The sequence below is a fragment of the Cetorhinus maximus genome, chromosome 9, assembly GCF_964194155.1.
Source record: "Cetorhinus maximus chromosome 9, sCetMax3.hap1.1, whole genome shotgun sequence".
In the NCBI taxonomy this organism is placed as follows: Eukaryota; Metazoa; Chordata; class Chondrichthyes; order Lamniformes; family Cetorhinidae; genus Cetorhinus; species Cetorhinus maximus.
Genome location: NC_135887.1, coordinates 29,739,235 through 29,757,310, shown reverse-complemented (window position 1 = coordinate 29,757,310; position 18,076 = coordinate 29,739,235). Strand labels below are relative to the sequence as shown.

Here is an 18,076-nt window from a genome sequence, read left to right as displayed (position 1 = left end):
GGCATTAAGACCACTGAGGGGCTCTTATATACGGAAGCTCATTCAACCTGAATAAGCATCTCAATGATGGCACTTGGTTACAGCCTGTCACGAGTTCTCAAAAGTTGATGCATATTTTGGGCTAATATTGCTTCTAATTGTGTGTCATACCCCTGCACTATCAAAAAAAAGCCTTTATTGAATGCTAAGCATCAGCTGAATATTTAGACCCATCTTAAAATATACTTTCATGTTTCTGTAACAGTCATAATATCCCAGGCTGTGCTTGGGAAAGACCACTCCCCAATCACAAAATGAGAGGACCTTTATAGGAGATGCAACCAAGTCCTTAAAGCCTAACAACGAGAATGGCTACACATTGTCAATATGACACGTCCCCTCATGTGGGCTGGTGCTGAAGGCAATCATTAACTATACATGTCATTTCCACTCGTAGGCAATGAGCTTTAATATCCCAGTACTATACTACAGGAAGATGGAAGTATATATAAATATGAGTCTAAGAATTCAGCTGCTGATAAACATTCTGTCAAACCATTTGAATTTTTGAGAGGGATTGGTGTGCTACACAATTAACAGCTTGGCTCAATTGGCAGTACTCACTTCTGAATCAGTGGACAAAGTGATTCTGTGACACTATTTGAAAAGTAGGGAGTGGTCCCAATGTCCAGCTCACCATTCCTCCTTAACCAACATCGGCAGAAAAGAGTCACCTTAACTGGCGATCCATCTCATTTACTGTGTGTAAACCAGCTGCCACATGTATCTGTATAACTGTGATTCATTGGCTCTGCAGTGCTTTGGGATTTCCTGCTGACATGATCAAATATTTTGGAAACACTTGTTGTTTATTGTTTTAAAATAATGGGGGAAAGGTGGGGGTTTAAATCACATGGAAGGAGATGTTTCCTGAACAATGTTGAAGTATGTCCCCCACCGAGGACTAAATTCAATTGTGCCCATCAATAGATCACTTTTTGTATTGGCTGCTGATGTAACAAGTGTCATTTCAAATGGTCTAGATCACAATTCATCCAAAACCATGGAAACTGGCTGTAGACTGGTATTTCTGAGGCCTTGCTCCCCACTATCTTATCTTCCCCTTACCGCTAGGAATCCACTGTCACTCTGTGACTATCACTCTGAAGCTTATTATTAACCAGATAAAACTATTGGTACAATTAGCGCTCAGTGGAAAATCTACTCTTGGATATGAACTGATAATGATTAGGTGAGACTCAATAACTGATCCAAGCCCCAGGATAAATGGTGAGACTGAGTGGCTCAGTGATTCTCAAACTACTTTTGGTTGCAAGAGCTTGTTTTAAAGGGATTAGTGATCACAGACTCCACTTCTAAATTAAAACACTAACTCCAACAGTAAATTCTGGACTAATATGGTCTAAAACATGCTTTTTTTCCCAAGCAAAATGTCTAGAATTCTAGAAGCTCCCAACTCACTCCAAAACTAGAGAAAAACAGAAGAAAGAGACATTCATGCAATATCATCGATCAACTTTGTGCTACCTATTGTGTTGCAAACTTTCTACCACTTACAGCACATCTCCACGTGCTCTACCCTCCTAGGGGAGACACCACTCTGCACTGCATGTGTAGTGGCCGCACTCCCCTCCAACCTGCTGGCTAACACCACTACTGCACTACTGTCTCCAGCCACCACTCATTCGCTTACTCTTGTCTTGACCATGGCACCATCACCCTCACGCCCACACGCCCAACACACCCCCCACCCCAGAAATAATTGCAAACGATACAATTCTCAAAATGCAAAAGCAACAGAGGCTTCTTCTGCACTGAACATTATAAATCGCTATACAATCAGTCCTATTTGAAAATGATTGTGTTGCAGCATGTCATTGTAAATGTCAGATGTCCTTCTGCCGCTGTTGTAAAACATGTTCCAGTAACATTACTGACTATTTTGCGGACTGTCTGGAAAATTTCAATGGACCCTCAGGGATCCAGGGTTCCCAGTTTGAGAACCACTGCATTATCAGATCCCAGCTTCAGGGCAAATGGTCAGGTTCAGTTATTGCTCACTATATGGTGATACTGGCTATTTTCTTACTCGAGATCAGTGGATTCAGCAATCTGGTTAAGCCGAGCCTGAAAATCAATGTCATCGACAGGCTCAACTCGAAATTATCCTAATTTTAGACTGATGTTTGTTCAATTTAGAGGAAACACACTAAAAGTCGGCGTCTGAGGAGACAACTGTTAAAAAACAGTAGGGGCTGGTGGTTTGAGATCAGAGGGAGATTTTGCATAACTGGCACAAAGAAGTGGGGGAGATTATTTAAGGTTGGTGAAAGCAGCAGGTTTGATGGGCCAAATGGCCTCAGGTCTTTTTGTGCTAGTCAGGTTCTTAGAGCTGGTGCATCTGCAGAAACCCTGGAGAAATGGTGGAAACACAGCAAACAATTGGGAGACCCGATTCCCTGCCCTCAACAGAAATTCCAGCCTCTTTGATCTAAAGTTTATGACTCCTGCTGGCATAATGAACAAGGCACACAGTTCCTGGTTTTTGATTTTCCCAGTCATTAACTAGTCACTCGGCTACTGTGAAACAATCCCAATAAAGCCGCCAGGGAGGTCTTTGACGTCTGTACTATTTTTAGGCAGTGTGATGTATTAAGGGGCTGCATGCACAATTAGTCACAATTTAAGCTGTTGCAGTGTCGTGAAAGTTCTGGAGTTATGTCCAGTTTGTTCATATTCACACTGCTTTCATGTGTGTCCAGTATGAAAATCCACAGCTCTTTGTACTTTAAGCCAGAAAATGGTTGCTTTACTCAAACAGCCACGGCAAATTAAAATGAGTTTGTGGATTCAAGCGGTGCAGCAGAGCAGCATTTCTGTGGTTGTGTACCATGTCAGGAAATGTAGGACACAGGCTTGTGTCTGTAAGTTCCTTCACAGTGGCTTGCTGAGTCTAACTGGGGCATTGGGAGGAAGGGAAGAAACTGTGCCAGGACACACTGGGCTGATGTCCCACACTTCCTAGTAGATGACCACAGGGCAGCAACAACAAACAACTGGGGGTGAGGGATAGGGCACCTGAGTGCATCGTCTAAGGAATGATAAACAAGGGGCTTGGCTGCTTCACAAGAAAAAAAGCTAATGACGTTACTCACATTGTTGGTTGTTTTGACTGACTGGAGAAGTAATTCAGTGAGAGGCTGGTAGTAACTAGAAGGAAGAACACTCTCATCTCGTAATCGCAGCTGCAGCCTCAGTGACCCTAGGTTTCCCCTGAAAGACAACACATTTGTTAGATTGCATAATACGATACAAATCATTGTGTGCTTTGCATGGACAGACAATACATCACTAGTACATGAGGTTAGTTGCCATGGTAGCAATATATGCTGAAGGGTTAAAGTGATTCACTTGATCATGGTCCTTTAAGTTCTGTTGGATCAATATTTAATCTTTGTCAACTTCTTTAAAATAATAATTGAACATGTAATATTCACGTCAGGTCCTGATCCTATTTGCATACAATCATTTGTTCTTTTACGTTTTTCTTCAAACTCCAGCAATATCATAATCTCTATATATATAACGATTAAAAATATTATATCTGTGTTTGCTTCATGTCTACAAAACCGTACTTCTTGTTTACACTCTTCCCGTCATTTTTTGTGATGACGTCTTCCATTATAATTCTCACTTAAAACAAAAATCACTTATTTAAACCAATGATCTTATAACTGTGATACAGACACTACTGTTTCCCTGCTAATGACACAAGATGGCCGCTGAAAGATATATACCTGAAAATTCATTTGTGGAAAATGTTTTTCCCACTAACTGAAATTTATAATGCCCCAAAACGAGATTTAAACACAATAAACGCTCAAAAAATAATCCTGTACAGTAACAATTAAATTTAGCATCTGATACATCTCCTGATCTTTCAAGCAAAGTCTCAGCTTCTGTGAAAGGTCTAGGCTTGGGTTTGATACTATCACTCAGAACTGTGTCACTGGTGACCCTCATATTTACGGGATATGGAGCAAGGGATGGGGGTGGTTTTTGTGGGAACCCAGGAGGTCCTGCTGAATTTAAAAGGCTGGCTCTGACTGGGAAAACTTGCACTAGAAGGACACAGCTGGACAGCTGAGAAGGGGAAGGGAGAGGTAACGGGTCAGGAAGAAGATCAATGAGTGAAAAAAACAAAAAGCTAAAAGCTACTGCGGATGCTGGAAATCCAAAACAAAAACAGAATTACCTGGAAAAACTCAGCAGGTCTGGCAGCATCGGCGGAGAAGAAATCAGTTAACGTTTCGAGCCTTCATGGCCCTTTGGCAGATCAATGAGTGGGCTGGGGGGATCGGTAAGTGGGTCGGAAGGATTGGCAAGTAAGGTTGGGGGATTGGAGAGTGGGTCCATGGAGGAGATTGCATGTGTGCCTATGTGCCTCGTTCATTATGCCAGCAGGAGTCATAAACTTTAGATCAAAGAGGCTGGAATTTCTGTTGAGGGGGAGGTGGTAAGTCAGGAATGAGGTTGAGCTGGGGTCGTAGTGGGAGAGGTATTCAGGGGTAGCAGTCCTTCTGGATCCAGGCCTACTGTATCCTTTCACCTTCTGGAATTCCTAGCACAGGGAAACTTGGCCCGTAGCCATTAAATCTTAACAGTTGTAAAATTTTGAGACGCAGAGCCTCATTAGCAGAGTTTGTTAATGACCTGCCTCTGGAGAGCAAGTTAGTCGATCCCAACCCCCACCAACCCTAAACCTTGTCCATTAAAACTACAAGTTCTGCCTGTCATGGGGTGTTAAAATTACCCCAGTGTACTGAATAGTAATTGTAGAGTCTCAGTACATGCAGTGAAAACAACTAATGATCTCATCTGTGTTTCGTTGACAGTTTGAAAAGCTCCATGTTAATTGCTTATACCCGTGAAAGAGAAATTCTAATTACCAACACCTATAAGGTAGAAAAAGATAAACAGGCTGATAGAAAGTCATTTAAATAGTGACTTTTCTTATTCTAATTTGATTCTTTTTTAAAAGTAGTTGATTTTTCAAAGTAAACAAACCACTTTGAGTAAAACTGGTAGGACTGGTATTGTTACCCTATTGACATTTCCCCGTGTTTTCTCTGCCCTTGTGGTCTCATAATCTCCTGCAGTCTGGAGAATACGTGGGTGAGCCACTCGATCAATGCCACAATTTATGTGTACTGCAGAAGCTGAACAGCAGTACCTAGCAGTAGCTCTCCTTCTAGTTTTCCTTTGGGCATCGCTTCATCCCACCCCACAATTTCTCCATGCTGAACACCACTTGGAAGAAGCACTGGGGGTAGTAAGGGCACAGAATGTACTCTGGGTGAGGGACTTCAATGCCCATCGCCAAGAATGGCTCAGTAGCACAGCTACTGAATGAACTGGCCAAATCCCGAAAGACATATCTGCCAGACTGGATCTGTGCCAAAAAGAAAGAAAATCCTACTTGACCTCGTCCTGACCAATCTACTGTCTCTGGGGAGATGGCAGAGTAGCGGTAATGTCACTAGACTAGTAATCCAAAGTCCCAGGCTAATACCCTGGGATTCAAGCCCCACCAGGGCAGCTGGCAGAATTTAAATTCAATAATTAATAAAATCTGGAATTCTAAAATTAATTTCAGTAATGGCGACTGTGAAACTATTGTTGATTGTTGTAAAAACCCCATCTGGTACACTAATGCCCTTTAGGGAAGGAAATCTGATGCCTTTACCTGCTCTGGCATACATGTGACCCCAGACCCACCGCAATGTGGTTGACTCTTAACTGCTGTCTGAAATGGCCTAGCAAGCCACTCAGTTCAAGGGCAATTAGGGATGGGCAACAAATGTTGGCTTTGCCAGTGATGCCCACATCCCATGAAAGAATTTAAAAAAAGATGCACCTGTCCATGACAGTTTCAATAGGAGTAGCCACCACACAGTCCTTGTCGTCCATTGTGTTGTGTGGCACTACCACCGTGCCAAATGGGATAGATTCAAAACAGATCCAGCACCTCAAAACCGAGCATCCATGAGACACCATCAACAGCAGCAGAATTCTATTTAACCACAATATACAATGTCAAGGCCCAACCTATACCTCAATCTTAATATCAAACCAAGGGGGCCACCTCTAGTTCAATGGAGAGTGTAGAAGGGCATGACCGGAACAGCAACAAGGATTCTCCACTGGTTGGAGTCACACCTAACACACAGGAAGATGGTTGTCTCAGCCCCAGGACATCACTGCAGTAGTTTCTCAGGGTATTTCCTAGGATTGCCCATTTTCAGCTGCTTCATCAATGACCTTCCTTCCAACATAAGGTCAGAAGTGGGGATGTTCGCTGATGATTGCACAATGTTCAGCACCATTGGCAACTCCTCAGATACTGAAGCAGTCCATGTCCAAATGCAGCAAGACCTGGACAATATCAGGCTTGGGCTGATAAGTAGAAAGTGACATTCATGCCACACAAGTGCCATGTATTTTGAAGTGCTAGGCAAAGGCCATCTCCAAAAAGAATCTGACCATCATCCATTGACATTCAGTGGCATTGGCATTGCTGAATCCCCCACTACCAACATCCTGGGGGTAACCATTGATCGTACTGGGCCACCCATACAAATACCTGTGGCTACAAGAGCAGGTCAGTGGCTGGAAATTCTGTGGCAAGTTACTCACCTCCTGACGCCCCAAAGCCTGTCCACCATCTACTATGCACAAGTCAGGAGTGTGATGGAATACTCGCCTCTTGCCAGGATGAGTGCAAGTCCAACAATACTCAAGAAGCTCAACACCACCCTGGACAAAGCAACCCGCTTGATCAACACCTCTTAAGCATTCACTCCCTCCACCACTGGCGGCAGTGTGTACCATCTACAAGATGCGCTGCAGCGAGTCGACAAGACTTCTTTGACAGCACCTTCCAAACCTGCAACCTCTATCACCTAAGAGGATAAGGGCAGCAGACACATGGGAACACCACTACCTGCAAATTCCCCTCCAAGCCACACACCATCCTGATTTGGAAATATATCACCGCTCCTTCACTGTCGCTGGGTCAAAATCCTGGAACGCCCTCCCTAATAGCACTGTGGGTGTACCCTATACCACATGGACTGCAGTGGTTCAAGAAGGCAGCTCACCACCACCTTTTCAAGGGCAGCTAGGGATGGGCAACAAATGTTGGCCTTGTCAGTGATGCTCACATCCCAGGAATGACTAAAAACAAAGTCACATTCCTACAGGAGAATTGCTGTAAACACCTTGAGCTTTTCAATAATTGAACTCGCGTTACTCCAACTCCTGAATGCGTTCAGTTTGAACTAATTTATCTTTCCTCAGTGGGTTGTTTGAAAGTGCCACGAGGTTATCAGTGCAGAATAAGATTTTTTAAATCCTCTTTCACATAATCTTAACCCTTCAGTGACCCCTGACTTTCAGTGTTCTGTTGAGCAGATTATCTGCCTTTCCCCATCTGTCAGCAAGACTTCATGATAAATAAAACACTCGCTACTCAGGACGAAAGTAACATTGAAGGATGGCAAGGCAAAGGGCGGCTGGATGTCTCATTGATCCATCACCCCCGTGCTCGCAGACATACAATGGCTCCCAGTCCGGCAAGGTCTCAATTTTAAAATTTCCCCACCCCATCTCTTTAACCTCTTCCAGCCTTACAACCCTCTGAGATATCTGCGCTGCTCCAATTCCGGCCTTCTGCGTATTGCTGATTTTAATTGCTCCACCAAGGGCAGCCCTGCCTTCAATTGCCTTGGCCCTACGCTCTGGAATTTCGTTCCTAAAACTCTGTTTCTCTACCTCTCTCCTCCTTTACGATGCTCCTTAAAATCAACCTCTCTGGCCATCTGTCTTAATATGTTATATGACTAGGTGTTAAATTTTGGCCCAAATTTTCGCAGGGTCAGAAGGACCCCGCACCTTAGACAAAACGGCGCTGCAGCTCTAACCCAGGAAGTCCCACCCTGAACCTGGGAAACAGAGCAATTTTGCTGGGGGTGGGGGGGAGGGGGGAGGAGGAATTACGGAGGGGGTGCGGGTTGTAGTTTGCATATCCGTGGTCCTCAGAGGCACCTGTACAGGTAAAAGTGCAGCTACCTTCAAACAAATGCAATTTTGGTTTGAGGGATTTCCAAGACACAGCTCATGGGCTTTAGGCATTTTAGCAAAAGGTCTAAAGCTGCTGGAGTAATTTAGAGAGGGAGGGTACCCTTTCAGATAGGTCCAGGTATCCCATTTGTAGAGGTAAAGTGCTCCTTTGGGAGAGTTAAGGTACCCTTTGGGAGAGGTTAGGAACCCTTTGAGATTGTTAGAAGTGCTTATGTGAATGTGCGTAAAAAGTGGATAACTCAGCGGAACTGTTAAACTGCCAAGGCATTTAAACCCCCAAGCTCTTTAAATTTTGAAAAATAAATCCTGCTGTGGCTGCTTGCAATTTCATTAGCTGTCTGTTGACATAAGTCTGAGGGTTATCATAATACCATTCATGCTGCATTGTTGATACAGCAACCTATCATTATCACAGCGGGGGGGGCTGCAGTTTGACAGTTTGATAGCTCCAAGTGGTTATAAAGTCATTGATGTTGGACTATGAATGCAAATGTTTGTTTTTATAAGGGATTAAGTACTTAAGTTATTTAATGTATTGAACATGTTTTTATGAATGAGAGTTTTTGAGTAAGTAGACACTCAGAACTTTATTTTATTTCATCTCTGCATGGTCCCTGAGTTCTGGCAATGGTGGATTATGGGTCAGTTGGCATGGGGGCTAAAAGGGCCATGGGGATGAATGGGGGTGTCATGGTTGGCATGACATGGCACTACATTGGCATAGAAGTTATAAAGGGCCATAGGGATGGGTGGAGTTTATGGGTTGGTAAGACGACACTGTGGGCATAGAGGCTATAAAGGGCCATGGGGTGGGTAGAGTGGCATAGTTTGGCATGCAGGGTAAGAGGGACCATGGGAGGAGGATAGGGGCATGAGGTGACATAAATTTGCACGGATGGGCCATGGGAATTGTGTGGGGGGTGAGGGGGTGTGAGGGGTGAGGCCTAGAGGGCTGTTTCTGGTTTTATCATTTTTTTACAACTGGAACAGAGTCCCAGGGCACTGAGGCAGGCCTTCTAAACAGCACACCTCTGCACCTGGCAGCCCCTGTGGCTGCCTCTGCACGGTTTCTGGGATCGGCAGGCACGATTCCGGTTAACACCCGCCCCACTCCCTCCCCCCAAACCCTGGAACGAAAATCCAAAAATTCCGGAGCACCTTCTCCCAACTTGGGTTTATGGAGTTGGGAATTTTCCCGACACTGTGCTCCCAACTTGGCAGCGAAAATCAGCCTTTTGTTTGATAATGCTCCCGAGAAGCACATTGGGATGTTTTACTGTCTGAAAAGTATTATACAGTGTTGTCCAATACATTCAGCACCTGCCATATGTGGTGAATTGGCCACAGACGTGTTATGGGGTCTTAAGATCATAAGAAATAGGAGCAAGAGTTGACCATGCAGTCCATCGAGCCTGCTTCGCCATTCAATAAGATCATGGCTGATCTGATTGTGGCCTTAACTCCACTTTCTCTCCTCCTCCCATAACCTTTGACTCCCTTGTCTGTCAAAAACCTGTCTCCTCAGCCTCGAATATATTCAATGACCCAGCCTCCACTGCTCTCTGGGGAAGAGGATTCATCATATCAGCATCTATCTTGTCAAGCCCCCTCAGAGTCCTATATGTTTCAATGAGATCACCTCTCATTCTTCTAAACTCCAATGTGTATAGGAACAACCTGCTCAACCTTTCCTCATGAGACAACCCATTAGTCCCAGGAATGAGCCTCCTTAAGAAAGGAGACCAGAACGGTACTCCTGCTGCAGTTTGTACAGCCGCAGCAATACTTCCCCCTTGCAATAAAGGCCAACATTCCATTTGCCTTCCTAAAAACTTGCTGTACCTGCATGCTAACCTTTTGTGATTCATGTACTGTACATATGGCTCTGTACTGCAGCATTCTGCAATCTCTCTCCATTTAAATAATAATAATGTGGAGAATTGATGCTGTTCGGTTTTAGAGCCACACGATACTGAGCTGTGTTAAAGCTGCAGCGATGGGTGTGAGTATGGATGTCACTCTCTGGACACGCTCTGTTTGCAACCTGTCTTTAATTGAGCAAGGAATGATCAACCATGTTGCTGTTAGACTGGATTCACATATCAGTCACGGTTATGCTTATCAGAATATAGTTCAGTTATTGGGGCTGTAGTGGCCTTGAAGCTGAAGGGCCACATGTTCAAAGAAACAGGAGCGTCGTCCACCATTTGTTACCTTCGTTGTTCCTGTTCTCTCTGGGTCCCTCTACAAGGCAATACATTCAGAAAAGAGGGACCACTCTATTAAGCACCGTGAAAGCAGGGATGGCCTGTGGAAGGACAGCGGTCCGATTGCTCTCAAAATTTTCTAGTGGCACAGGGGATGCCGGCTGAAGAATTGGTTTTGTTTAGCAGGTGGTTGGCTGTTTTTGCAAAGCAGTTAAGGTCCATGGGCAATGGACAGCGCTGCACGGCCACCAAATGAGGGTTCCAGTATGCAATTTTGGCAAGCTGGTCAACATCCAAAGCTGCAGCAACATCCAAATGCTTTCAGCCTTCATCTTAATTGATCTGTTGAAACGAGCGATTGAGCGGGCACTGTTAGTGTAAAAGGGGAGATTACAGGAGGTCGGTCATGAGCCAGATGTCTATTAAACATCCGGATGCTGTGTTTGGTAATGGCAGATGACAGAGTGTAAGCAAGACAGGAGTCAGAGCACAGGTGCCAATACGCAGAGATTTGTCAATTCTTTTCCCCCCCATGAGTTTCTTAATATCTTAATTCTGATAAAATAGAGACAGTTTCATCTTGAAGAAATTTGAATTTTGAAAGAAACTGGAGCCCACTGTCAGAAAATGACCACTTCAGTTAACAGATTGCCACCACCCTTTAAGAGTCTATATAGCAGGCTTGCTTTGCGGAACAGTTAGATTGAAGCTGTTCTCCTGGCTCTGGCAATGAGTGTATGGTCTTACTTGTTGGCGATTTAAAACCTCAAATCTATTTTCAAAAGATTGTATATTTGTTTTATTAATCTTGCTTATATTTTGCATCATGTGACGAATATGGTGACCTAAATACCTCAAATTCAGTGAGCACTGGAATTTTATTGTCAACACTGTTATATAGATGCAGATTGTTACTGAAAGAAAGCAAACTTCAGTGTTTTTTTGTAACCTGAATTCTTCTCCATTTCCATATTTCTCATATGATGTCCATCCTAGACCAGACCTCTTAATGGGGAAGTATTAAACTGATTCCTCTATTTGACAGCAATCATTAGTTGAGAGACTGCTGTCATGCTCCAGTCTTCTCAGAGACTGATTGAATGCTGTTGTTCTCTTTTCACAGAAACTCATGCATTTGAGCAGGTAACAAGGCACCAAGAAACACCCCCCCTCCTCCCTCACTGCCTGGTGCCAAACAAGAGTCACATGTTTTTTTAATAATGTCCGTCTTTACAGAGTAGAATCACAGAAATGTTATGGTGTAAAAGGAGGCCATTCTGCCATGGTCTTATCGAGCCTTCAGGTAAGTACAGTAGGGAGGAGGGGAGAATGATTTTTTCTATGTTCCCTTGCTTCTACAAATAAAGAAAGGAATAACTGGCATTTATTTAATATCTTTCAAGAGCTTAGGTCATTCTAAAATGATTTACAGCCAATTAAATACTTTTTGAAATAATGTCACTGTTGTAATGTGGGGAGTTACAATGACATTATTTCCTGTTACAAATTTGTTAATTGGAAACTCTTTATTGCAACAGTGACTTCACTTCAGAAAAAACTTTTACTGGTTGTAAAGCACTTTGGGGCATCTGGTGGTTGTGAAAGAAGCTATATAATTGGACAATATGATGGACTATATAAATGGTCTTCAAATGGACACACAGCACACAGTAAGAGTAGGTCTCTTTAAGGTAACATTCTCTTTTAACAGTGTTCATAAAATTGACAAACTGCTTAATTCAAGTACTCCTGCTGCAGATACAGTACATGGTTCACTTTTCAACCTGCTTCGCTGAATTATTTTTCCACAAACTGAGCAGACAAGGAGCAGTCAATATCCTTTCCATTCCTTCTTCACTGGCTGCAAGGATAAACTGAGAGCAGCCCCAGGCAAAATGTAACACTAACATATATGGCCATAAAGAACTGAACCAATCCCTGCGCTACTCACTACTTTGTTAAAGTGAGTTCTGTGCTTTCTCACCCAGGCCAGCAGGGGGAGCATTTTCAACAGCAGGAATCCCGCTGGTTGTGGAGAGGAGGCTTGGGGAGGAACAGAGGAGAAAAATAGGGGGCTATTTTGGTAAAATGGTGAAAACAGGAGTTAAATGGCTGCTGTACTAACAAGACAGACCTGTCTGAAAGCCTGGAATTAGCATGTAGATTTGGACCTCATTGTTGATTACCATAATTTGCACTTGCTCGGAAGGGCTAAAACAGACACTTCCAGGTTTAGTGCTCTACAGTTGATTAGATGCAACTTTCTTGGAGCAGAATATGCGGGTACCTCACACCCACTTCCACTGAAGGTGTGGGGTGTGCTGGCTGGCACACAGTGGCAGGTTTCAGGGCAGCTCAGGGAACGAGGGAGAGGGTGCACAGATTCTCAGACATGGCACTGGAGGTCCTGGTGGAGGAGGCCCAGAGGAGGGGGGATATCCTGTACCCGCTGTGAGGAAGGAGCCCACCTCACCATCCTCTCCCTCTGTCCCTCTCTCCTGCAGCAGCTGGTGCTGCTCTACCTGGCCTCATGGCCTCCTCCCATTCTTTATCCAGACCAAGGGGGACCCCTAGCAAGATGCCGATAACCCTTTCTCCAGGTGACTCCTATAAGGTGCCTAATAAGCATTCATTTTTTAGGTGAAGCCCTCAGAGAGCTGAGAGGAAATGTTGATAGAGTATTGGTGAAGTATTGGCAAAATGTCCCAGAATGTCTCCCAATGTGTTTCAAAAGGCCCCTTCAAACCTCCGGCAGTGAGTGAGCAGTGATTAGGTAGCACTCAAAATCCTCAGCAATGACTAACTGATTCCAAATCAGTTGATCACTGTTAGGACAGGGGGATAAGATCAAGCACTAGCCACCAAAACGCTGTGCAGCCTCCTCAATGAGCGCAAGCAGGAAACATAAGTGGCAATCAAAGATCCTCTAGGTGGCTATATCTAGCACAGGCTTCAACTCCTTTACCAAGGCAGCATCCTGTGCTAAACACCAGGCTAAACGCCAGGTTTAATGTCAGGTTTAATGCCAGGTTAAACTCCAGGGGCAGGATTTTCCCGTCAGCGAGTGGGGGGGGGGGGGGGGGGGGGGTGTGGGTCCCACTCGGTGACGTCGGGCAAAACTCCCGATGTCACCCCGCCCCATTTAAATTTTCCGGTAGGCGGGGGCTCAGCAAAACCAGCTGTGCGCCCGCCAACCTGTCAATGGCCAATTCAGGCCATTGACAGAGTCATTAAAGTAATTAATGAACCTGTCCGTCCAACTTTAAGGTTGGCGAGCAGGCTAGGAGCCCTGGCAGGAATTAGAAAAAGCATGAAACCTCATCCACGGGCAGGTGAGGTTTCATGTAGCTTTTAAAAAATTTTATTAAAGTTTTTGTAAAAATTATGGACATGTCCCAGCTCATGTGACAGTGTCACATGAGGGGACATGTCAGGAATTTTTTTTTCTATTCTTCATCTTTGTCATAGAAACAGCCGATCTCCCTGAGGCAGCACTTAGCCTCAGGGAGATGAGTGCGCTCTTTCCTGCACACGCGCGAAAGAGTGCACTCTCAATTTTGGGATTCCCCCCCACCACACAGAGAGCACATAGTGCTTCAGAGCGGACGTCACACTGGGCGGGCCTTATTTGGCCTGCCCATGTAAAATGGCGCCGCGCCCCCGATTGGGGGCGCCGATCGGAAGGGCGCCTGTGCGCGCCCACCCTTCAACTTCGCTCCTGACAGGGGGGAATTCCTGCCCCAGGTTAAAGCAGCATTTCAGCTTAAGGCCCCATCTTAGCCACCTCTTTAATGCCTGACATTTACAAGGAAAATCACCCCCACCTGACTTTTCATTGGTTATCAATTCTCAACATTGATCAGTGTATGGACAATCCAGTCTGCCTTTTTTCACAACAGGAAGCAGAAAATAGACAGCTTGCATTTATAATCACGCCTTTCATGATCTTAGGATGTCTCAGAAGTGCTTCAAAGCCAGTGAGGTAATTTTGAATTTTAGTCACTACTGTAACGCGGGGAAACACATCAAACAATTTACACAGCAAGATCCCACAGAACAATACTGGGCTGCTTGAAAATTTCAAGCTTAAGGTGGATTTTTGTTAGGTACGGCTATTAAGGGATATGGAATCAAGGCGAGTAAGTGGAGTTAAGATAAAGATCAGCCATGATCTGTCTGAATGGCAGGGCAAGCATGAGAGGCTGAATGCCCTACTCGTGTTCCAACGGAAAGTGCACCAGAGACTGCGATTTAGCTGTGTAAACACCAGGACTGGTGCACAGCTCTGAGACCCAGGGGCTGTGAAGCCAGCAAGCACCAGCTGAGAAAAGCGCCGCCAACTGCAGCAGGACCAACACTGGAGTCCATTTCCCCTGCTGTCAGGAAATGCCTGCAAAACAGTTTCACACATTTCAAACAAAAAGCTGACGGTCTGGGTGGTCAGAGGGAATTCCCGGAATCTGGCACGGTAGAAAAGAGCCAGATTTAGAAATTGAGGAAGTAGCTCGACTCAGCGCACATTTTGATGTGCCAGTATTGCAGCTGAAAATAACAGCTCTGTCAGTTAGCTGAAGGCTGCTTCTCGATTAGAGCAGGGCCCAAGATCTTATCACCACCTCGAATAGCTTTGATTGTCTGAAGCACCAGGCATTTCAAAATCACACAAAAAAGGAGTAAATTGCGCTCAAACCTGAAAATGTAAATATTTGTTTCACAGCTTTTATTTGCAGGTAAATAGATCAATTCACGTGGTAATATTACTGAGCATAGGAGGACTGGCCATTGAGACATATTGGGAAGAGTTTTACTCTTCGAGTAATCTGGGCGAGGGGGGAAGCATTATCATTATATTTCAGAACCCGCCTGATTCTCATACCAATGATATCAATGGGTCAAAAACTAGGTGGGTTCAGCAACAAGTGGGTGTTCTAATCAACCGCATTATTGTACATGAGGTGCAGGTAAAAAAAAATATTGCAATTGAAATTCTCAGACTCAGGTTTTGGACTTTGATCCCAAGAGTATGTGTTGTTGGTTTAGGAAACTGAAATAGAAAAAAGTTCCGAATTTTAAAACAAATCTAACAATGAGGATAAACTACCTGATCAAAACATAGGAAACATGCAAACTATATATTCCAGTGACAGACTCAAGATACTTGCCTAAAATCAATCCCATCAACAATGAACACTGGCAGATTCCAGGGCCTGAATTTTACCCTCGGGGTGCGCCCATAGCCGGATGTAAAACCCGCTCCCGGCTGAGACCGTGCAGTGAATGCGCTCTTACGCTGGCTGGTCAATTAACAGGCAGCCAGCGTGAAACGCGCCCGGAGAAAGGCTCAGCACTGCTGGTGGGGGCGGGGAGAGGGTGGGCATTGACATCACTGCGGGTGCTGGGAGCACTTCCACTGAGCTCCCTGAAGGCAGACGGCTGCCTCAGGGAACTGCAGACCTCCAAATAATGAAAGCACAAAAATGCTGCAAAAAATGCCCATGCAGCACAATCAAGCACCTGAAAGCAAACCTCATAAAAAGAAGAGTCCCCAGATATTTCTTTTAATTTGAAATCCTAACGGAGATTTCATCCCACCCTTGGATGAGGTTTCATTCAAGCCTGCCTGGCCAACTGGCCTGTCCACCAACCAAAAGGTTGGACGGGTCACGAAAAATCACTTTCAGTTGGGGCATTAACGAGCTTAATTGTGCAAGTGCGCGATGATATCAGGACGTTCACCTGACCTCATCTTGTGCGATCTTACGCCTGTTCGGTTTGGGCGCACACTTGCCCGAGAGAAGTAAAATTCCGGCCAAGAACTCTCTAGCTGCCAGTTGCCTGTAAATAGGAGGTCTTGTGACACATTGGGTAGTGTCCCTGCCTCTGAGCCAGCAGCTCCGGGTTTGAGTCCCACCCTAGGACTTGATGGCCAAGGAAAGGATTTTTTATTCGTTCATGGGATGTGGGCGTCGCTGGCTAAGCCAGCATTGATTTCCCTCGAGCTGCCTTCTTGAACTGCTGCAGTCCATGTGGTGTAGGTACACCCACAGTGCTGTTAGGAAGGGAGTTCCAGGATTTTGACCCAGCGACAGTGAAGGAACAGCGATATATTTCCAAGTCAGGATGGTGTGTGAATTAGCGGGGAATTTTCAGGTGGTAATGTTTCCATGCGCCTGCTGCCCTTGCCCTTCTAGATAGTAGTGGTTGTGGGTTTGGAAGGTGCTGTCTAAGGGGGCTTGGTGAATTCCTGCAGTGCATCTTGTAGATGGTACACACCGCTGCCACTGTGCGTCAGTGGTGGAGGGAATGAATGTTTGTGGATGTGGTGCCAATCAAGCAGGCTGCTTTGTCCTGGACGGTGTATGGGTAGTCCAGTTCAGTTTCTGGCCTGTGTTTATAACCCAGCTAAACAAGTTGAGTATCAACTTGCAAATGCTTCCAACACATGCCAATGGCAGGCAGTAAGAGCAGGTGAGCCATGTGATGGAAATGTGATGTGATTGGCGCCTCTAGCTCTGGATACAATATGCATGTAAAAGTGCATGTTGCCACAGCAGCTTGGCTCCCTGAGTGAACTTTAACACACCACCACCACATCATTACAGAACAGACAGCATTGTCTAATAATACCTGTTGGTAATAGTGATGAATAAATGTTTAACACACTCTCATGGCTTTCCGTTGTTTAGTACTTTAATGGAAGTGCCTCCATTAAAATGGCAACAACAACTTTCACTTGTTAGGTGTCTTTTAACATAATAAACGTTATTAAACTTTTCAAAGTTATTCTCAAGAGGTGAAAACAGCCCATCATCAAGCTGCGATGGAGAGTTAAGAGAGATGACTGAAGACCTAGAGGCCAATGGATAGGCTTCAAAAAGATTTTTTAAGGATGGCGGAATAACATCTTATGAATGCTTTGTGTTGACCTGTGAAAATCAATGGCAACTTCTGCATTATTATTATTACAGTAAAACAGTAATGCAGACGTCAGGAGTAATTTTATTTAAAAAAGATAAGAATGCAATGCCTTTTATGACCTCAAAGTCCGAAAGGGATTTACAACCAATTAAGTATTTTTCAAGTGTAGTCAACACTGTAGTGGGGAAATGCAACAGCAAGGGTCCCAATAACAGCAATAATAATCAGATAACCCATTTTAGTGATGTTGGTTGAGGGATATACTTTGGCTAGGACACCAGGGAGAATTCCCCTGCTCTTCTTCAAAATAGTGTCATGGGATCTTTTACATCCGCCTGAGAACACGGCTGTTCCTCAGTCATTTATTTATTGGCTGGAGGTGAGACCGTACTAGGGTGGAAGTCCTGCCTCAGAGAGCTGCCAGCCAATATGTCTGATCAGCAGCTCTGCAGTTCCAGCAGGACCATTGGGAGCAGTAGCCGCTGCTGAGACTACCCTTGTCCCATCAGTCTAAGTGCTGAAGTCCACTGGACCGGCTAAGTCTGTGGTCTCACAGCAGGAGGGGAGAGGAAGCTCGGGTTGTGGTGGGGGGCAGGTTGTGAGGTGGGTGGGGAGGTGGGGGGGGGGGGGGGATGACGCCTGATTTGGAAAGGGGGCTAGTGAGGGAGGGGCCCCACCTTCCCAGCTGAGGCTCGAGCTTGATGACCTGCCGGGCATTCAGCCCGTCCTTGAATTCTTCCCGCTAGCCTCAAAATTGAGGCCAGGGCAGAAGCTGCCCTTAAGTAGCCATTACTTGGCCCCTGAAGGGC

At 45.0% G+C, this 18,076-nt stretch overlaps 1 protein-coding gene across 1 annotated transcript in view; it reads right to left on the bottom strand.

Annotated features, from left to right (window-relative positions):
* rasa4 (RAS p21 protein activator 4) overlaps positions 1–18,076 on the bottom strand; it is a 243,581-nt gene that overhangs the window by 40,306 nt on the left and 185,199 nt on the right. Inside the window, exon 9 of the mRNA XM_078548425.1 lies at positions 3,156–3,273. Within this exon, the coding sequence (XP_078404551.1) occupies positions 3,156–3,273 (118 nt within the window). The remainder of the gene's footprint in view (positions 1–3,155; positions 3,274–18,076) is intronic.